Below are 23,016 nucleotides of genomic sequence, written 5' to 3' on the forward strand. Positions count from 1 at the left end.
CAAATGTGCGCCGGCGTATGTGTGCACCAGACCCACAAACCAACACGCGCCCAAAAACAGGCTACACCCCGCCGACGTAGCTTGCACACGCCGGCGCAGGGTGGGCGCACATATGGGCTGGGCGCATGGTGCTGCTCCCATTAATTAGCCATTCAAACATGCAAATGAGGAAAATATGCCGATTCACGAACGTGCGTGTGCCCAGGGCATGCTACGCGAGATGCGCGTAAGTTGTACGTCCGGCGTAAAGTTATTCCCCATAAAGGAGGTGCAACCCGGCAACAGACATGCACAGGTCTGCACCAGGGAACACAAGCCGGCGTATTGTGCGTTGGACGTGTGTCTGGCTGGGCGTACGTTATGTTCACGGCGTATGCGGTGATCCTGCGTAGCTTAGGCAGTTGTGCCGGCGTGGTTGTGAGCAGGCGCAGTGGGGTGCTGTGCATGCGTCCACGTCACGGCGCATGGGCAGGTCGTGATACGTACCTGTCTGGCGCTCGGCCCATCATTTGCATAGGGTCACGCCTCATTTGCATGGGTTCACGCCCACTTCAACCTACGCCGGCGTGCGCCTTTGAAACCCACGCCACGCTGGCGCAGCGTTGCGAGCACTGGCTTGCTGAATGCAATGTTTGCCTCTCCGCGCTGCGTTGGCGTGGCGTACGGTGTTTGCTCTACGGCGGCGTAATGTTTGCCTTGCTCTCTGTGAATCTGGGCCTATATTACCAAAAGTATTGGAACGCCTACCTTTACACATACATGAACTTTAATGCCATTCCAGTCTTAGTCCGTAGGGTTCAAAATAGATTTGGCCCACCCTTTGCAGCATTAACAGCTTCAACTCTTCTGGGAAGGCTGTACACTTGGTTTAGGAGTGTGTCTATGGACCCTTCTTCCAGAAGCGCATTTGTGAGGTCAGGCACTGATGTTGGATCAGAAGGCCTGGCTTGCAGTCTCCGCTATAATTCATCTCAAAGGTGCTCTATCTGGTTGTGGTGCAGGCCAGTTAAGTTCCTCTACCCCAAACTCGCTCATCCATGTCTTAATGGACCTTGCTTTGTGCACTGGTCCAAATATTTTGGTGAATGGGTGTGGAGTTGTTTTTCAGGGGTTTGGCTTGGCCCCTTAGTTCCAGTAAAGGGAATTCTTAGGGCAGGGGTGCCCAACCAGTGGCCCTGGGGCCACATGTGGCCCGCGGAGCCCTCTTATCTGGCCCGTGACCTCCTGCTCTGGAATAGCTGGTTGGCAAGCCCAGATTGCTGGATGACGACCTGCCATCCCAGAGCATCAGTGTTGTGAATAAAGCCGGCGGTAGAGGAAGCAAGTGGTTTTTCAGAAAGTACACCACACCTGCAGGATATAATGGACATCTATGGCAAAGTGCAGCTAACCGGTGGGAAAATCACAGGTACACTGCGCCACACCCACGGTAAAAGCAGCCTTAGGATCCTTTAACACGATTGGTCCGACGCAATTGGACCCTTTATTCAGACTTTTGTCCGTTTGCCTACCTCCAAATTGATCTGCTAAAAAAAAACAGAAGTGGATCTGTCCCCTTCCATCTGGTTGGATCAGAGGGCCCATAGAGTAGATTGGGCTGTGTCTGTGTCTGCTTTACATATGCAGACTAGACACATACCTGTCATCTGCCTACTCTGTTCATCGTGGCCCGCGACTGGTTATTACATTGCTTAAGTGGCCCTCGGCCTTCAAAAGGTTGGACACCCCTGTCTTAGGGTGTCGGCATACCAAGACATTTTAGACAATTTCATGTTCCCATCTTTATGGGAACAGTTTGGGGATGGCCCCTTCCTGTTCCAACATGACTGCGCAGGCGCTTTGGCAGTGGTGCCCATTAATTTCAATGGGCAGGGGTGGTGGAGGAGCAGTGTATACACCACTCCAGAGATTCTGCTTGCAATACATTTTCTAACGTCCTGCAAGCGCACCGCTTCAGTGTGAAAGTACTTGGGATCTCACACTGGGGCTGCAGGGGAGGTGTTTTTCATGTGCTTTACAGGCAATATTGTTGGCCCTTTAGCGCCTGAAAAACACCTCCAGTGTGAAAGGGGTCTAAGTGATTGTAAAATTTTTCATACTTTACTGTATGATATGCGTCTCCTATTTCGACATGATTGAATTTTGATTTCTGCAGTGCAGTATGTTAACAAATGAAGGGGATGTGGATAATGGCACCCCAATCGTGAAGCAAAACTTATTTTGGGCTACAGGCATCCCACAATTCTGTTAATGTGATTTTGCTACAATGTGTCGGGTGACAATCGCTGCAAAATCGCGCCATGGTTGGGGTTCCATGCCATGGGCCGCTAAAGTGTTCGGGTTTGGACTGAAGAAAAGGTGGCAACCCTAGGTGAATCTCTTGAACTGGGACAAAGCAATAGAACATGAGAGATGTTCTAATCTCTCTCCACTCTATCTGGATTTTGTCTATAATTATACTTTAAAAGAGCTGCCTGAGACTAAGAAAGAAACAAGTTAAAAATGTAATACCCAGCTGGATAAGGCTTCAGCACTCCACTAACTACTTTCATCTTTGCTGTTCCCTATAGCAAATCTTTACTATATTAGCCCCACCTAAAAGTCTAACTTCAGCCAAAGCTTTGAGTTTTAAATATCCCATGGAAGGGTTAGAACCCCCATGTCGAATGTATTGTGTTAGACAAAAAAAAACTAAGGACGGAAACGCCCTCCAATAGTTACATGGATTGCAATTACATTTTTTTTTTTTTTTTTTTTATACTGGAAAGGGCAAAGGCTCCAGTCAGGTAACAGGCTTGATCAATGGGCAAAAAAATATTTCTCTTTCGTTCATAGACGGACACAGCATTCTTTGACATTAGGGTTATATCCGCTTTCACTAGGAGAGTTTAGGCAGAAAAAAAGCACTTAAAGTGTTAACAAACACAAACCTCAGTGCAGCTCCTCCCAGGGGGCGTGGCCCCCCCCGGTATAACCCACACCCTGCTCTAACAGCCTCAGTTTTTTCCTGCCTAACGTCAGGAGAGTCAGGCACTCTGGAGTTCCTGTACTCTGGAGATTTTTTTCTTGCGATTTTCTCGCTTTTTATTATTTTGTTCCTGCATTTTTGGAATCCTGTGATTCTTCTATCAACAGCCGACTGGGTGACAGGCTGGGTCCTCGACTCTTGTAGTCCCCCCATGTTCGGCCATCGAGCGTGTGCCGGCCCTTAGTTCAGCTTTGGGACGTCCACGACGGGCCCCATTGCTCCAGGGGCGGCCGGGGAACTTCGGTTCTAGGGCACACATATGACCGGTCTCTATGGCCTTGTCACAGTGTGTCTGGCCGACAGCCATGTCGTTTAGCGGACGTTGGATCTGTCTGGGATACCTCCAGCCGGTGGTTGCAGGACGGGTAAGTAGTGGCCTCTTGCTCAGGTAAGTGGTCTGGCTGGAATTTTCCCCTGGGGAGGTCGACTGAGGGTTTGCCCTGCTTTCCTCTCTCCCTTTTTTCCTCTCCCTCCTTCCCAGTTTCTGGGTGACGGCCGTGAGGTAGGGGCCCCGCTTGGGGGGCTCAGTCTGACCTGGGGGCTGCTACTGCTGTGGGTGCTGTGTTTTTCTGGGCTGCCATATGTGCGGAGGGGGTCCTGTGGGCCTGTGTACTGCGTGTGTCACTGGGGCTTTGCTGTGTGTTTTTTGTTTTTGTTTTTTTAGAAAAAAACGCAGTTTTCGGGCGCCATTTTGCCGCTGACGGCGGTGTTTTATGGCGCAGTTGTGATTGCGGCGGCCATTTTCTCGGAGCCCGCAGACATATCGGCGGCCATCTTGATACAGCTCTTGTGCCTAGGATGACGGCGCGTACGGCTCTGCACATTTTCCTTTTGGATGGCGCGGCACAGGCAGCGTTTGTGGCTCTCGGCAGCGGCGGTCTGGTCGGACGGTGAGTCCTCCGGGGGCTGCTGGGCAGCAGTTGTCGACCTAGTAGTGGTCATCTCTGCGATTCTGCATGAGGGTTTTGGGTCTGACGGTGGCCTCTGTCGAGGCGGTTCCGTAGGCCAAATTCCACGCCAGGGTGCTATAGAGGGAACTGCTGTCTCGTGGGGACAAGCTTCCGTCATCCCTGGATTACCAGGTTCAGTTGAGTCACCTGGTCCCTGGTGTGGTGGCTGTCTTTTCTGGTGCTTCGGGCTGGAAAGGCATTTCTGCCATGTCACTGGACGGTGGTCGCGACGGATGCCAGCCTCTCCGGTTGGGGAGGGTTTTTTTTTGGGGCACCCAGTCAGCCCTGTGGCGCTGGACTCAGGTGGAGTCCCACCTACCAATCGGTGTTCTGGATCAGGCTTTGCCTTGCCTGGTGGTCCCTGGATCTACAGGGCTGACCATTCAGGACCCTGTCCGACAACGCTGTGGCGTACGTCGACCATCTGGGAAGCACACGGAGTTCTGTTGCAGCGACGAGGGTCGCGCACATCCTTCGGTGGGCCGAAAGGTCCGTTCCGGCTCTATCGGCCGTGTACATTCCGGGAGTATGGAATTGGCGGGCCGACTCCTGAGTCGGACTGCGCTAGACCAAGGAGAGTGGTCTCTCCACCCGTAGGGGTTTTCAGTGTCTGTGCCGAAAGTGGGGCACTCCATGCGTGGACCTTCTAGCGTCCCGCCTCAACCGGAAGGTGCCATGTTTTTTGGCCAGGTCAAGGGACCCATGGGCAGACGCGTCAGGCGCGTTGGTGGCTCCTTGGGGTCACTGTCGCCTACTTTAAACCTTCCCTCCTCGGTAGCTTCTTCCTCGACTGCTGCACAGAGTGGAAGCCGAGGGAATTCTATCAATCCTGATTGCCCCAGATTGGCCGCGTCGCTCATGGTACGCGGACCTGGTGCGTCTGGTGGCAGACACCCCCTAGCGTCTTCCCCTGGGGGTTGATCTTCTGTTACAGGGTCCGATCATCCACCCTGTTTTTTACAGCCACTGGCTTAGCGGCGTGGCTGTTGAGAGCCTGGGACTGTGGGCCTGAGGCCTATTGGGCTCAGTGGTCTCTACCGTGCTGCCTGCACGGAAGTCTACCTCACGTAGGTTTTACATCATACGTGGAAGGCCTGCATCTCTGTGTGTGAGGAGATGAAGTGGCACCCTCGGACATACGTGCAGTCCAGAATTCTGCTGTTTTTTACAGCAGGGAGTGGATCAGGCTCTCGCCTTAAGTACGGTTAGGAGTCAGTTTTCTGCTCTGGCTGTTACTTTCGATGAGCCTTGGCGTCGCACTCCTTGGTGCGTACGTCTGGTCTGGGGGTCTGGCATGTGGCCCCTCCACTACCCCCATGGGACTTGAATTTAGTCCTTTCGGTTCTTCTGGATGCTCCCTTTGTGGACATTTGGGAGGTTTTTTTGTTGACTGTCACAAAAGGGGAGCAGGTTTAGCTCAGCGCTAGAGTACCTGCCCTTCATGCATTTGTCTCTGGGTGCTAGCCCAGGAAGGTCTGCGTTGTCACGTGGCCATGGCTCAGCGTGGGCATTTCCACTGTGATTTTTTCTGGTAGCAATTACCTCGATCAGACGAGTGTTTGTCTGTTCTGGCGGCCTTGTCTTGCAAGGCTCCCTACTTGGTCATCCATAAGGATGAGGTGGTGCTGCGACCGCAGCCGTCTTTTCTCCCCAGGGTCGTTTCGGCTTTTCACGTTGATGAGGACATTGTTCTTCCATCCTTATGTCCTTGGCCGAAATGCAGGGAGGCGGCCACTTTACATCCTCTGGATGTGATTCGGGCCCTACGAGTGTACTTATCTGCTACGATTCCGTTCCGGAAGTCGGACTCACTGTTCGCGTCGCTGGCTGGTCCTACAAGGGGGCCTGGTAGTCTCGTCAGCCACCCCTTTTTCGGGGTGGATCCGACGAATTGTGCTTCAGGCCTATGCCCTGAAGGGGCTGGCGCCTCCCTTTTGGGTTACGGCGCATTCGACCAGGGCGATCGGAGCCTCTTGGGTTTTCTGGCATCAGGCCTCTGTGTTACAGGGGTATATGGCAGCGACCTGGTCGTCGATCCACACTTTCAAGGTCTTACGAGGTGGATGTGTGTGCATCTTCTGATGCCTCCTTCGGCCGCAGATGTTACAGGCGGCGTTTTATGGTATGGTATGGTTCTCCGTTGAGCAACTCCCGATTTTGTTTGGGGTGTAACCTGTTTTGCTGTGTTATTTCCCACCCCTCGAATTTTTTGACACTGCTTTGGGACGTCCCTAATGTCAAAGAATGCTGTGTCCGTCTATGAACGAAAGAGAAAATAGGATTTTTGTACTTACCGTAAAATCCATTTCTCTGAGTTCATAGACGGACACAGCACCCACCCCTCCTTTGTTTGTACTGCTTGTTACGAACTGAGGCTGTTAGAGCAGGGTGTGGGTTATACCGGGGGGGCCACGCCCCCTGGGAGGAGCTGCACTGAGGTTTGTGTTTGTTAACACTTTAAGTGCTTTTTTTCTGCCTAAACTCTCCTAGTGAAAGCGGATATAACCCTAATGTCAAAGAATGCTGTGTCCGTCTATGAACTCAGAGAAATGGATTTTACGGTGAGTACAAAAATCCTATTTTCTGTGGGACACAGCATTTTGAGGAAAGAGGGGTTTAAGAAAGGCAACAGGGGACACCCTACGGAGCCTGCTCAAAGACAGGCCTTTTCATTTTAAATCAAGAATATACAGTATGTAGGAAAAGATGCAGAGCTTAGAGTAGAAAAGTCACTTGGGTAAAGCATGGCAGCCCTTAAGGGCTTATGCACAGGGGCAATTTGGCTCATACAGCTTAAAAAACAGGCATGCTTGGGGGCAGGGCTGGACTGGGACAAAAATTTGGCCCTGGACTTCATCCAGACTGGCCCACTTTGACAGGTCTCTCCCATGGCGGCCGGACAACTCCCGCACACCCCCCCCCCCCGCCCCTGGCCACCCAAGCCCCCTCTTCCCCTTCACTAGCCACTAGCCGTTCTACTTTATTAGAGTAGAATGGCTGGTACTGGTACTCTTATAGGCAGTACCAGTGGGGCAGCTAGACATTATTTCACCCGGGGCAAGGAATTAGTTCGGCGCTCCCCCTTATGGGACAAGATTAGGCAGACGTGAGAAACTCCCAGGCCATAGCTGTTGATTCTGCTGTCTGTCCCCTCCCCCATGCTCCTCTGTCTTCCCCCCTGCTCCTCTGGTCCTCCCCCTGCTTCTCTGTTCCCCCCAGGTGAGCGCTGCGGGGAGAGAGAGGAGGTGAGTGCTGCGGGAAGGGAGAGACAGAGGAGTGGAGGGGGGCAGTGGTCCGCTGTCACTGAAGCCGGCCCACTGAGCCATCGGCCCACCGGGAAACTCCCTGTAGTCCCAATGGCCAGTCCATCCCTGCTTGGGGGCCTAAGAGGCACAGATGCACCATACTGTTGCCAGCAGCATGTCAGAATCAATGTCAGTCTGAAATACAAGGCTGAACGTGGCTAAATGCTGTTCTGAGCAGTTGTTTGTGCAGGGCTAACAAACAACTTTCTTTATTAGTAGTAAGATGATGCATGTTTGTGGCCAGCCAGTTCATGAGTCAATGGGATAATCAAGGATCTCCCCATAGAAAGGTTCTTTACTATTGTGGACTAATGAAGCAAAATGCTTAACAGGTTCGCATTAATGCCTATAGTGTCTTATTCATTCATAATGAAGAGTCCTATGTTTGTCTTCCAGGAGCCGGACAACTTAATCAGCAGCTGGAGAAGAGCGGAGTAGCAAGACAGGACTTGGAGGATTTTTCTAAACAACTTAAGGTGTTTGAGAAGCAAGTGAAAGTCCTGAAGCAGGAGAAGGAGGAGCTCAATAAGGTGATCACCTACTCTTTCTGATTGTTTTAGAAGAGGATTGCATTGCTTTACTGTTTCTCTGAAATGGATGTAAGAGGGGGGCTACGCTTGGGCAGATGTTGGTGCCAAATTGTACAGTCCCTGCTTCTTCCTGGATGGGATAACCACCCAGCTGCTTTGGGTTAAACCATCTGCCATATTGTCCTACTCCCGATCCAGAGGCCTTAATATTCAGACTAAAGGAATGTCCACACACAAATGCATTTTCAGCACTTTACTGCAGCTTCGCATCTTCACATAAATTTCTGTGACAAATCACATTGACATACTATCGGAATCTTTGGTGCAGAACAACAAATGCGAGGTTAGACATTCTGTAGTAGTTGTTTCAAGTAAACATCTTTAGTTAAACCATCTTAAACCATCATCACCTCCATACCTTTCCTTGGGAGCACCACAGAGTTGGGACAGCTTCCTCATGTATACGAAGTCCACTACCCTAGGCTTCCATCACCAAGTCACAGGACCCGCAGCTGAGCATCAGGGGGGCCAGGGTGCTAGTACATCAGTCTCTTCCCAATGTCCCTTCTATAGCTTTGCTCAGTTGGGCATGCTCCCTGATGGCATCTATTCGCAGTCACTTTAATTTAGAAGGCACTGTCCAGGCCTCTCGGGCCATATGCATCATGCTACAAGACCCGCAGAAAAGGTAAGGGGTAGACAAAGCGACTACAGCTTTCCTCACCACTACTTCTGGACTGTTCACCCTGCACAGTACAGAATTACATCTTTGCATCTCTGGGGTGTCCTGTTTCCATACTCTGGACTATCTGGGCTCCACCCACAGCTGGCATTTAAATGGGTTATAACTCCATCCATTACATCACCAGGGGAGGGGGAAAAAAAGGTGCCAACACCTGTTTATAACTTTCCCCTTACCATACCATAAAGACAACAGGGCCATCTCTTGGCAGGCAGGCTAACTGCAGAACAGCATCCCCACAGTATGGCATATTGGTGGCAGCAACATGGGGATGCTTTTTATTGTCAGGGACTAGAAATCTGGTCAGGATTGAAGGAAAGAAGAATGACACTAAATACAGCTCAGTCTGCCAGAGATTTGAGACTGGAATGTAAGTTTACCAGTAGTGCTTTGTGCCCCAAGCCCATTCTTTTTTGAAGCCAATTCAAGCCTCTCATGTGCTTCTAAAAAAATCCATGCGTTCGGCGCCCTGCTTGTAAATTAGGGGCTGAGCTCATTGTTTAGTGGGGCGGCATCGTAAATGTCTTGGAACTGCTAGTCAAGGCTTGGACCTTAATCCAATTGATATCCTATTGCATAATTTTAAAGTGGTTGTACACCAAAAAAAAAACAACCCTGCAAGACAAAGGCATAATGAGCTAGTATGCATCGCATATTATGAAATACCTTAGATCGAAGCTGTTGCATTTCCGGGGGTTCACGGGTACGAGTAAGCATCACACGATGTGAAACATGTCGGCCATCCTTTTCCTTTTGTTCACTTCTTTTTGACTGCAACATTGTTGGTTGTTTTTTGTTTTTTGGATTTCACTTGATGAATAAAGATATCGTTTTAAGGAGTGCGGCAGTCCAGGACCTCTTTTCATCCAATTCACGGGCTCCGGCGCTGTGATTGGCCAAAGCCACGTTGACGTCACTGAAGAATTGTCACGAGTGGGCCGTTTCTTTAGTGCGCATGTGCCGATGACGTCGGCACATGTGGATACAGTGAATATCTCCTAAACTGTGCAAGTTTAGGAGATATTCATGGTACCCACAAGTAAGTCCTATTATAGGCTTACCTGTAGTGAAAAGTTGTGTAACAAGGTTTACATCCACTTTAAGGTTGCAGTACAGTTTTCCCTTGGAAGAACGGGCAAAAATTCAAGTGGCTAATAGAGACATACCTCAAGGGACTTTCAGTTGTAATAACAGCAAATCATGGCTTTACAAAGTAGTGGCTTCTGGAAGGTGGGGGGGACTCACAGCAAGTGAAGTAGCTTATCAAACACGATCTGACCCCTGATGTCTCCTTAAAGAGTACCTGTCACCTACCCAAAGCTATCAGGGGAGTTGGGTTTTCCCCTTGGGACAGCAATATAGTTAAACAACAAAAAAATTAACAATGTAAAAGAAATGATAAAATAATGATAAAATAAACTAAATAAAAATTATGAAAAATGTAAAAGAACCCCTATTACAATTTCAAACTCATGCGTAGGTCCAGCATACATATGTAAGCGGTGTTTGCACCACACATGTGAGGTATCACTGCAACCATCGGCGAGAGAGCTATAATTCTAGGGAAATATTTCATGATTACCTCTAAACATGCAAAGGCTTTTAAAGCATCACCTATGGATAGGTTTAGTTTGTCGCCATTTCACAGGCATGTACAACTTCAAATCTTGACATGTTTAGTATCGAACTACTCGATGCAACAACATCTTTTATATTTGTCCAAAAATGGGTATTATATTATTTATGTGCACTAAAATTCATTTAAGTGTGTTTTGTTTTGTTTTTTGTTTTTGTGAAAATTTGCATTTCATAAATTACATGCAAATATCATGTGACAAAAATGCAACAGCCACCGTTTTATTTGCCAGGGCCTATGCTTTCAGACAATATATGTTTGGGGGTTCTAAGTAATTTTCTTGCAACAAAAAAAAAAGAAATGCTGATTTTGACATTTTATAAATAAAAGTCCAACTTGGTCTAAACTTTAGATTTACTTGGGCAGACAGAGTTGGTTAGGATTAGAACCTCTGTCAGTGCAATGGTCAGCTCTACCCCTGCACCACAGAAGCTTTTTTTTAATCCTGATCTAGACCTCTGACACAAAATGGTGACGAGGAGTGACTGTACATGGGAACTGAGATTCAAAATTCTGCATGGTTTCTGGTAGTTAAATGCAAGAAAGCATAATCAGTTATAGTCTTCCCACAAATGTTCTGCTTTTCTAAAATTGGAGTTCTTTGCATATAGTACATGGCTTTATTGACACTAAAACCATGCATACTACAAGATCCGTATTAATTCTCACTTGAAGCTTGGTGTTTTGCATACTTATTCACAATCTGTGCAGTAATCCAGCGTGAAACCATGTTTGCACTGTAATAGACTTGGTCTTGTCTCCACCCCCTTTGGGCAGCCTGTAGCTGGTGAAGCATATGCATCCCTCCCACAACTGTGCTCTTTATACAGGCTATTATGTTAATGCTACGTTTTTAAAGCAACACGTGGGTATATAAAAGCATTTTGGGGAAAGCAGCGTGAATTTATATGGTTTGTGCCTGTTGTGGAATATAATGTGTACATATGTTATAGAAAAAAGTGGGGTTGGGACTTTATATGAGGCATGTGGTTTGCACCACCACAGGCCTCCATCCCTAAAAGGGTTTAAAAAATGGAAGGTTGGGACTTTAAATGAGATGCGATTAGCATAATGCGATTAAATATACATATGGAAAATACAAAAATTCTTACCATAATAGCCAGGCTCAAAAATACCAAACCAAAGAAGCACAAAACCAAATTAATCTGTCTAACTGTATGTAATTAAAACAGAGGTTTAGTTGCAGTCATTTGCAAATGTCTGGGAAGCTGCAGGCCACGTCACGGCACTCTATGTAACTGCAGTCCTAACTATGAATTTTAAGGCCTCCAAAAGGAGGAACCCAGGTGTGCTAATTAATAGACAGGGAGCAGAAGGCAACATAGAACCGCCCCTATCTATGGTTGGTCTGGCAAATGAGAGCACTGAAAAGACAAAAAACAGGGGTGAAACCAAAACATGCCTACCAAACTAAAATATCACCAAACTGGATGCGGACCACATCAAACTGGGTCAGCTAGTCAAAAAATGACAATGCATGAATTAACTTGTTGGTGGCAGATCTGTGGAGGCAATTATGTAACACTCCTGAAATCGCATCTCCATCCCTTAGTTAATGTTATAGAAAAAAGTGGGGTTGGGACTTTATATGAGGCATGTGGTTTGCACCACCACAGGCCTCCATCCCTAAAAGGGATCCAGCGTGAAACCATGTTTGCACTGTAATAGACTTGGTCTTGTCTCCACCCCCTTTGGGCAGCCTGTGGCTGGTGAAGCATATGCATCCCTCCCACAACTGTGCTCTTTATACAGGCTATTATGTTAATTAGGGTTGTCCCGATACCACTTTTTTAGGACCGAGTACAAGTACCGATACTTTTTTTCAAGTAGTCGCCGATACCGAATACCGATACTTTTTTTAAATGTGTCCCCAAATGCAGCCATGTCCCCCCCATATGCAGCCATGTCCCCCACATATGCAGCCATGTCCCTCTAGCCATGTCCCTCACATATGCAGCCATGTCCCTCTAGCCATGTCCCTCACATATGCAGCCATGTCCCTCACATATGCAGCCATGTCCCTCTAGCCATGTCCCTCACATATGCAGCAATGTCCCTCTAGCCATGTCCCTCACATATGCAGCAATGTCCCTCTAGCCATGTCCCTCACATATGCAGCCATGTCCCCCTAGCCATGTCCCTCATATATGCAGCCATGTCCCTCACATATGCAGCAATGTTCCTCTAGCCATGTCCCTCACATATGCAGCAATGTCCCTCTAGCCATGTCCCTTGATGCGGCGGCAGCGGTGGGGGGGAAAGGGGGGGAAAGTATTCTATTTAGGTATCGGGGGTATTTGCGCGAGTACGAGTACTCCTGCAAATACTGGTATCGGTATCTGGACAACCCTAATGTTAATGCTACGTTTTTAAAGCAACACATGGATATATAAAAGCATTTTGGGGAAAGCAGCGTGAATTTATATGGTTTGTGCCTGTTGTGGAATATAATGTGTACGTATAGCCAAAACTTAATTGTTTTGAATAGAGTACAGAAGGGTTTGAATCCCTGCCAGGTTATTTTTTCCTGTCGGTGTACCGTTGGGGAACTTTCATTTTACTTCCTGTCCCAGAGGCACAACAGGAAATGTGATGAAATCTCTCAAAGTGAGGGGAGTTATCCTCTTGTACAGTTGACCCTACTGGAGGATTTTCTATCGCATTTTGTTCTGTGGACAAATTTTTGATTTCCTCTCCTTTTCTTTCTTGGTGACAGTTTTCACCAGGACAAATTGAGTGGTAGTTCTTCCCAGTCACAGGGTCTAGCCCTTCCCCACTCCATCTAAAAAAAAAATGTATTTAGAAATATACTTTCATTTTAAAGTTTTTGTGCCCGAAGTTGTAAACCTCAGACATGAATAATGAACAAAGCATATTCCTTTATAGTGTGTTCTTGTCTCAAATAGGAGCACTAAGTGTAATTTCGGCATGAATCACTTCTGACAAGTTTTCCTGACACCAAGAGAAAAAAAGTGACAAGGGAGGGAACTCCAGCTGATTGACAGCCTCAGCTCTGTTCATGTATGCTATGTGAAGAGGGGGGGGGGGGTTCCTGTCCTGTTAGCCCTGTCCCCTGTCCCTTCCCTTTCCTTGCCTTCCCTTCCTGTCCCTTTCCTTCACTTCCTGTCCCTTTCCTTCACTTCCTGTCCCTTTCCTTCCCTTCCCTTCCTGTCCCTTCCCTTCCCTTCCTGTCCCTTTCCTTCCTGTCCCTTCCCTTCCTGTCCCTTTCCTTCACTTCCTGTCCCTTTCCTTCACTTCCTGTCCCTTTCCTTCACTTCCTGTCCCTTTCCTTCCCTTTCTGTCCCTTTCCATCCCTTCCCTTCCTGTCCCGTCCCTCCTAATAAGCTCTCAGAGCTCTGCTCACTGAGCACAGCAGAGTATAACTTCAGCTCTCCACCTACTTTTTTTCTGACAGCTCAGACAAGCTTTTAAATTCTGGACTTTGGATGTAGAGAGGAGAAGACTGCAGATAGACAAGTACAACTTATGTAGGAAGATTTGTTTCCTCTCTGTGTTATCGCATGAGGCCAGTCACTTCACTGGGGTGTATGTAAGGGTTTAAAACCACTTTAAGGGCTTTATATTGCTGCCTATGCCATCATGGAAAAAAGATTATGAACAAGCTGTCATCTAGAAGCAGACGGGGAACCACACTAATGGTCCAAAACCTTGTTTATTTCGATATTCCATAGAACAAAAAATGCCAAAGCATTTATATGGTTCAGACATACAGTGCATCCGGAAAGTATTTACAGCACTTCACTTTATCCATATTATGTTACATCCTTATTCCAAAATGGTTTAAATTCATTATTTTCTTCAAAATTCTACAAATCATGCTACCTAATGAAAATGTGAAAGAAGTTTGAAAGCATTGCAAATTTATTAAAAATTAAAACAATCCCATGAACATAAGTATTCACAGCCTTTGCTCAATACTTTGGCTTCCACGAGAGCTGATCTTCTGTTAATGGCACAGAGACCAAATCACCAATACAGAGCAGCATGGATTAGCTGTATCTGTGGTGACAAAGTGAAGAGCTGTATCTGTGGCGACGAGCTGTATCTGTGGCGAAGAGCTGTATCTGTGGCGACGAGCTGTATCTGTGGCGACGAGCCGTACCTGTGGCGACGAGCTGTACCTGTGGCGACGAGCCGTACCTGTGGCGACGAGCCGTGCCTGTGGCGACTAGTGACGAGCCGTGCCTGTGGCGACTAGTGACGAGCCGTACCTGTGGCGACTAGTGACGAGCCGTACCTGTGGCGACTAGTGACGAGAGCCGTACCTGTGGCGACTAGTGACGAGCCGTACCTGTGGCGACTAGTGACGAGCCGTACCTGTGGCGACTAGTGACGAGCCGTACCTGTGGCGACTAGTGACGAGCCGTACCTGTGGCGACTAGTGACGAGCCGTACCTGTGGCGACTAGTGACGAGCCGTACCTGTGGCGACTAGTGACGAGCCGTACCTGTGGCGACTAGTGACGAGCCGTACCTGTGGCGACTAGTGACGAGCCGTACCTGTGGCGACTAGTGAGAAACTGCATTTGGTTGCAGTTGACGTGGCAAGTGACACACTCGGGGCTCCCACTGATTCTGCATTAGTGCCAGTTCACACTACAGCGACTTGGAATTCGACTTGTCAGACCTCAAGTCGCCCCAAGTCGCTTGACGTCAGTAATCCCAAGTTAGTCAATGAGAGCTGTCTTGATGTACACTACTGAAGTCGCTCCCTTAGCATTTGGGGGTGTTCTGTTACCTCTGAGCAGCAGCACCAAAGCGATTTGCCACAACATTGGATATTAATAATTGGAGATCTAGCGCCTCTTATGCGAGTACCTTGATCTTACTGTCATGACATGTTGCTTTTTATTTAGGAGCTCACAGAGTCCAGTGAGAAGCTGAAGTCCCAAACCAAAGAGATGAAGGAAACCCAGAGTCAGCAGAAGCAGACTCTACAGGAGATGAAGGAGCTGAGTGAGAGGTTGACGGAACTGCGGTCTCAGAAGCAGAAGTTTGTCCGCCAGCTCCGCGATAAGGAAGAGGAAATGGAGAGTGTGGCACAAAAGGTGGAGGCATTGCGGCAAGAACTGCGGAGGACGGAACGAGGCAAGAAAGAGGTTAGTGTATTGAAAGATTTGTGCTGGGAACTAGGACATGGTACAACAGGTTTCAAATATAAGTTTCAAATAAGCTTTAAAGTGGAACTTCACTCTCAAAATCAACATTGATTATTTGTAATCCTCATGCTGCTAGCATTACTAAATAGATAGGAAAGTATACAATTTTAGACTTTTTTTTCCCCTTACATTTCATCAGTTACTTCCTGGTTTCCTGCCTAGGCAAATCATGTCCTACATCCCAGGAGTCTTAAAGGGGTTCTAGAAATTTTTTGTTCACATTGTTATACGATTTACTTTGTTATAACATTTCCAACATCATCATTTTCTAGCGCCACTTAATTGTTTTTGTATGTTTTAGCACTTTCTTGTTTCACTAGATTGTTTGTGGCAGCTTTTCACTCAGATAGCGCAGATTTATGCTTGTTTTTTTGAGTCTTAAAGAGGTTGTAAAGGTAATTTTTTCCCCCCTAAATAGCTTCATTTACCTTAGTGCCTCATCCTTCACTTACCTCATCCTTCGATTTTGCTTTTAAATGTCCTTATTTCTTCTGAGAAATCCTCACTTCCTGTTCTTCTGTCTGTAACTCCACACAGTAATGCAAGACTTTCTCCCTGGTGTGGAGAAAGCCTCTTGAGGGGGGAGGGGGCGAGCAGGAGTGTCAGGACACCCACTAAAACACAGCTCCTTTCTCTATCTGCAAAGTAGAGAGTGTCCTGACCCTCCTGCTCGCCCCCTCAAGAGGCTTTCTCCACACCAGGGAGAAAGCCTTGCATTACGGTGTGAAGTTAGACAGAAGAACAGGAAGTCAGGATTTCTCAGAAGAAATAAGGACATTTAAAAGCAAAATCGAAGGATGAGGTAAGTGAAGGAGGACTGCACTAAGGTAAAGGAAGCTATTTAGGGATTTTTTTTTTACCTTTACAACCCCTTTAAGGAGGGTCAACAACTGGGTTACTATTTTAAGTAACCCTAAAGTCTTCAGGAGGGGAGGGCGGCCTTTCTTCAACTAAGCACATTCTCCTGCATAAGTGCTTGAGCTAAGAGCAGGTTGATTCCACAAGGTAAAGGCTACATGAATCATTTGCCCTTACTCAAGATGGCCACTGTCATAAATGCTAGGGCGTGTTTTGAGTGATTTCTCAACAAAATAAAGCATGGAGACATGGATGGATGGAAGAGTTTGCTTTGAATATTAAAAATGAATTAAATAGTGTTTGTGGAGCTTAGATACAGTTAAGATCCACTTTAACGTTAATGTAATTTCAAAAGTTGTTTCAGTTGAAGTCTGCAGCTTTGCTTTAAACAAGAATGATGATGAACTTGTGCTCTCTCTTCCAGATCGAGGCCCAGGCTGAAGCTGCAGCAGCTGAAGCCTCCAAAGACAGAAAACTGCGCGAACGGAGCGAGCAATATGCCAAACAATTGGAGAATGAGCTGGAAGGTCTCAAAGTAAGTCCAGAACAATACTTTTGCATAAGTCCCTTATCCTGAGCTCTACAATGAAATTAACCTGTCCTGTTAAAAATACATATCTATGCTGTAGTGCTTCCCCTGCGGCAGCCGCTAGATATGTCGAGTCCTCTGTTCTTATCTTGACTTTGGCAAAGCCTTCCGCACAGTGACATCGCGGGTATACACATCAATAGGTAAAGAGTGGTCAATTTTGTTAATACCTTGGGGGCCCCCTGAAATAAGACCTTGTGGTACGGTAACAAAGCATATTGTCAAGTAATGTTCCAACAGACAGAGTATAACAATAAGAATTTCTTTGCAGCATGTGCTATAATAAAGTGTCATGTGATATGACTAGTGTGTTGCTTTAGGCTCAAACCAAACCAGCATAAACTGTAGCTCTTCTCATTAAATGAACAGCATAAGGCAACAACAGACTCGTATCAATATAGATCAGAGCTATGTTGTCTATGGATACTTGAGGTGAGGGCACTAAGCCTAGGTCTTCTTGAAACTGAAAACTCTGAATATGCCTAAAACCGTGCTCTAATGCAGATGAATTATGTACAGTCTTTAAAGTTAGTTAGTCTTTTGCCAGCTACGTTGGGGCCCTTAAAGACGTTGGTGCACTTGTTAGAGGGGGAAGGTAATTATCCCTGCAAGTACTGAGTCAGTTGTAGAACAGTGGACTCCTCGTGGGGCTTAGACAAAGGAGGGGCCAGACAAGGGCTAACACTCTTCAAGTACTGATGCTGGATGAGAAAGAATTGGCTTGCAATCTGCATTCCAATTAGACATGTGCGGTGCGGTTCGTTTCGTTCCGAATTAAAAATTCGGTTGAATTTTCGTTATTCAGAAATTTGGATGTATCGGAATTTCCAAATTAGAATAGAATAGTACCGAATTAAAACTAATCCGAAATAACAAAAAAAAGTTTTCCAATCTCCAAAGAGAATAAAATAGAATAGAATGGTTATTTTCTCCACTTTATATACAACCTGTAAGGTTTAGTACTATTGTCAGCACACATGCAAGTTCATAGGGTGACTGTTTTGGGTTTCCACACCCACCTTGTGCTTGAGAAAGGGTAGGTGCATTCGACACAGTCACCCCACGTGCTTAAAAATTACAAAAAAAAAACTCCAAGCTAAGTCCCCTTTCACACTTATATGACTTGTACCACGATTTGGACAGCAAAATCGTATGACAAGTCATTCTCCTTGATTTTCAATGACTACCATTCATATTGGCATGACTTTAAGTGGGAGAGGCTCTAGAGAAGTCCTGGAGGCGAGGATGGAATGAGGTGACAAGTGAGATAGAGAGCAGGAGATCTTGGGAGGAGCGGAGAAAATTATTTGGTTGGTATTTCGAGACCAAGTTAGTGATCTAGCTGGGGGGCAGGTTGTGGATGGCTTTGTAAGTTATTGTTCGTATCTTTTAATGCCTTGGCTGAGTGGCAGCCAATTGAGGCATTGGTAGAGGGATGTAGCAGATGCCGAGCAGTTTGTAAGGTGAATGAGCCTGGCAGCAGTGTTCCTGATGGACTGAAGGGGGATAGCCTATTTAGAGGTAAGCCAATATGGAGGGAGTTGCAGTAGTCAAGGCGAGAGATGACCAGGGAGTGGATTAGCAGCTTTGTGATGACATTGGTTAGGAAGGGGCGTATCTTGGAGATGTTGCGTTGGTTGAGGCGGCAAATTTTGGATAGCGGTTGGATGTGGGGCCGAAAGGTTAGTTCGGAGTCCAGGATTACACCTAGGACCTTGGCGTGGGGGTACGGGTCCTTAGTTGAGCCATTGATTTTGACAGTGAAATCAGGGGAAGTGGCACATGTTTTTTTTTTGTATAGGTTGAGTTTGGGGAAGTGGTGTGACATCCAGGCTGATATGTCTGTTAGTAAGTTGGTGATGCGTGGGGGAAGGAGACATAGATATGCATAAAATTCATAAGCATCCGGGTTGCTTTCACTGGCAATAAGATATACTCCACAAATAACCATATCCATCTCCTCTGCTGCCAGTTCCAGCAATGTCTTCTCTGTAATCCCTCCCGCCTCACCCTATATACTTGCTTTAGGGCCTGCTTTGGTAATAATACAGGTGTTGCAAAGTTAAATCTCTTTGCACATAGGATTTAATTGCCAAACCACCTGTGAGATGAGGAGATAGAAGAGCGTTGCTGCGGACGGGCAAGATCGATGGATCGCGATAGGGACCAGATAAGTATTTTAGGGGGGCTGGGGGAAGCTGACATGAAAATATTTTTTTTACCTTAAAGCGGAGGTTCACCCAAAAGTGAACTTCCACTTTTCGGAACCCTCCCCCCCTCCGGTGTCACATTTGACACCTTTCAGGGGGAAGGGGATGCAGATTTTGCACCACTTCCTGATATAAACACTCGGCTCCCAGACCAGTGGGAATGGCGCAGGGCGACTTGCGCATGCGCAGTAGGGAATTGGGCAGTGAGGCAGTGAAGCCGCAGCGCTTCACTTCCCAATTCCCTTACCGAGGATGGTGGCGGGGGAATATGAAAGCCGAGCTACCGCTCGGCTTCGGCTGCCGACGTCGCGGGTGACCTGGACAGGTAAGTGTCCATTTTTTAAAAGTCAACAGCTGCTGTATTTGTAGCTGCTGGCTTTTAAAAACAAACATTTCAGGTGAACCAATGCTTTAATGCAGAGAATGCACAAAGGTGAAAAAAAAAAAAAAGTTTACCTTTACAATCCAATGAATTAAAGATGTGGGGGGTTGTCAAGGACAGTCAGGCAGCGGAGGAAGAGAGCTAAATGTTGCTGAATGTCCTCCAACCAGGAAATGAGATGGGCTCTATCTGACTTGCTGCAGCTTTTAATGTGCATTGTGAGGCACTCAGTGTGAAGTGAAATCAGAGTAAGCAATTTCAGTAGAGGAGAGGAGCCTGGACAACTGTGCAAGACAGCAGAGAAGGTTGGAGTTCAACTTTAAACATATTTCAGTGCTGGAATACAAAGATTGAATGGATGGAAGACTATATAGTCTGACCAGATCTTCTAGGAATGGTGCATAAATACACACATGATGTCAGGCTGACTGTTGTTGTGCTGAGTTCACGGATGGCTCATGCTAAGACACAGCGTGGGATAGTTTGTGAAAATAATTCATAGTATTGTAAGAGCATCTGTCATCAATCAGCCCCTCAGCAGAGAGTCTAGTTTTGTCGGAGGCGTCCGCTGTCACTTTCCCTGATACGGATCTATAGGTTGTTGTAGAATACCCCCTATACAATGAAGCAGACTCTTCCAGATTGTGGAAACAGACATATATGCAGTATAACATATAATATGTACAGTATATAGTATGTAATCTTTCCTTACTCAATCCAAAAGGTGGTGGCTACATTTGTTATCTTTTTTTCCCTATATTTTCACCTGGTAGATACTGCCAGTATCACACTTCCTACTCTCAGGTGACATCTTATTCAGGGCTTTTTTTTTTTTTTTAAAGAGGATAGGTGCAGGAACCCCTTGTCTCAAGTCACCCCTTGTCTCCGCCCCCTACCCATCTCCGAGCACCATCCCTTGTTTCCACTCCATACCCACCTCCAAGTACCACCTCTTTTAGAGAAAACCGAACCAATTACAATTTTGTGGTGCTTAGTAAGATAGAAGTAATTTGGTAATTATAATAAGAAAAGCAGTAAAAATGGATCCCACGCAGCCAGCAACAATGGTCCCCCAAAGCAAAATCAGACCCCCCCCCCCCCAGCAATAATAGACACCCCAAACAATAATAGACCTCCCCAGCAACATTAGACCGCTCGCAGCAAATTAGCACCTTGCAACAACACTCACCCCAGGAAACCTAGACCCCACCAGCAACAATAGATCTCCCAGCAGCCAGCCTTAATAGACCTTGAATCGCTACCAGCAACAATAGACCCTCCATCAGCCAGCAACAATAGACTCCTCCCTCAACAGTAGATCCCTCCAAGCAACAATTGACGCACCAGCAACATAAGACAGGGGGGGTCTTTTGTTGCTAGTGGGTCAATTGTTGCTTGAGGGGCCCCAGCAACAATAGATCCCCCAGCAGCTGCCATTATTGGACCCTTCAGCACACCCCATTAGCCCCCCCCCCCCCACTGCATACATTCAGGACTGGAGTAGCCGAAACTGCGTTCCCCCATGTTCCCGCTGAAAATTTTTCCTGTATCTATGGAGGAGAACTATGGTCACACTAGGATAGGAAGTGTTGGGGCCACGGGTCAAGTCCTGGGGAAAAAAGTGTGGGAACTCCCACCCAAGATCCACTCCCTCACCAAAAAAAAAAAAAAATTATACACTCATATGCATAATTACTAAACCGCGTGTTTTTTGTTTTTTCGATCCACTGTAACTTTAAGCAAGTTCTTCCTAAATTCCACGATAACTCGCAGCAGACCTCCACAATGTCTCCTGGGAACAATGATAAAAGCTCCCAGGAAACATTGTGGCATCGAGGAAGTGACGGAATACCCGCACACTACGCGTCAAATCCATATACAGGAAGCGGCCAGTAACATAAAGGATTACTAAGGTTAGCCTGCCCCTGACAGTGACTCGAGCTGGGCATCGCCGCTTAGTGAAGGATTGGCTCGGGCGGCTCGGCTGCTCTAGTCCTGCAAAGGGAACTGCGTTCCTGCTGTGAAAAAAGTGCAGGAACTTCGTTCCCACGCGTTCCCGCAGGACTTGAGCCCTGGTTAGGGCTATGAAAACGCCCCCCACCACCACCACACACATACACTTATTTGTAGAACATAGAGGGGAGTCTGTAGTCTGCAAAGATGAACTGGGTGGTCGTAACATCCTTGCTTGAGATTTCAGTGTCACACATTGCACAGGAAATTCAGAGCTCACTAGATTTCTGGCAGGATCAACAAGTATTTTTTTCTGTGCTCGCAGGATATTTAAAGAGACAAAACACAAGAAAATGGGCAAGCATTGCAGTGATATAGCCTATCCTACCCATGGAAGCTCTGCGGCAAACAACAATTGATTTTGCTGCCAGACTTTGCAGTGCCAAAAGCTGATCCACAACTTTACGTGCAAAAATTTCAGTCTGTTTATTTTTTGTTCCTTCCTCCAGAAACAGACAGGCCGCACTCCAGGATTTGGAAACTCAGAACAGCAGCAGGAAATCAACAAGCTGAGGACAGACCTGGAGAAGAAGAGAGTGTTCTATGAGGAAGAGCTGTCCAAGCGTGAGGCTCTGCACACTGCCGAGGTCAAGAGTCTGAAGAAGGAGCTGCGGGAAGCGGAGAGCCAACAGCTGACCCTGAAGAAGGAGACCATGATCCTAAAAGACAAGCTGGATAAAATACGGAGGGAAAGGTACAAGGGATCGTTTTATGTGGAACATATGGTAGTCCTTAATGCGAAGTCCACCCAAAAATGGAACGTCTGCTTTTCGTATTCTTCCCCCCACCTCTCAGGGGGGAGCAGATACCTGTCTAATCCAGGTATTTTCTCCCACTTCTGGGCACAGATCGTCGCAGTATCCGCAGCGATCTATGCCACATCCGGCCCCTCCTCCGCCCCCCCTCTCCCCCCGCTGTCTTCTGGAAGACACACAGGTCCCAGAACACAGTAGGGACCAGTGAGATTGCGCAGCGCGACTCACGCATGCGCAGTAGGGAACCAGGCTGTGAATCCGCAAGGCTTTACTTCCTGATTCCCTTACTGAAGATGGTGGTGCCTCCACCAAAGAGACGAGGGACAGATCAGCTTTGGGTGCCGACATCGCGGGCGCCCTGGACCAGGTAAGTGTCCATATATTAAAAGTCAGCAGCTGCAGTATTTGTAGCTGCTGACTTTCAATTTATTTATATTTCGGCGGAACTCCGCTTTAAGCTCTCGACTGTATTCATTAAAAAAAATGGTCTCTTGTAGATGTTAAAAAATTTAAAAACTCACGTTTTGCAATTCACATTTTTTTAACTCTGTCCCCAATCTTTTTTTTAATACTTTATTTATAACGACTTCTTAAAAATGTCACACATTCATAAGCCTTAATATACAATAAATCAAGACAAGAAATATAAATATACACTACCATCAAGTACCCAACAATCTAATTGTAATGTACAGCATGCACATTTACATTACACCTATACAGTATGTACCTGGAACGTCTGCTCAGCTCATAGCCCTTGAGAAAATAAAAAATAAGTGACTATTACATTTCTACTTGATAACATTATGTGTATGTTG

The 23,016-nt window shown here is 46.9% G+C and overlaps 1 protein-coding gene across 7 annotated transcripts in view; it reads left to right on the forward strand.

Annotated features, from left to right (window-relative positions):
* The window catches only part of CDC42BPA (CDC42 binding protein kinase alpha), a 363,756-nt gene that overhangs the window by 244,432 nt on the left and 96,308 nt on the right, over positions 1-23,016 (forward strand). For all 7 annotated transcript variants that reach the window (XM_040351326.1, XM_040351329.1, XM_040351327.1 and 4 more), the window contains exons 12-15: positions 7,680-7,813; positions 15,089-15,331; positions 16,674-16,784; positions 21,893-22,137. In XM_040351326.1, coding sequence (XP_040207260.1) covers positions 7,680-7,813; positions 15,089-15,331; positions 16,674-16,784; positions 21,893-22,137 — 733 coding nt within the window. The remainder of the gene's footprint in view (positions 1-7,679; positions 7,814-15,088; positions 15,332-16,673; positions 16,785-21,892; positions 22,138-23,016) is intronic.

This window comes from Rana temporaria, chromosome 4 (assembly GCF_905171775.1).
Source record: "Rana temporaria chromosome 4, aRanTem1.1, whole genome shotgun sequence".
In the NCBI taxonomy this organism is placed as follows: Eukaryota; Metazoa; Chordata; class Amphibia; order Anura; family Ranidae; genus Rana; species Rana temporaria.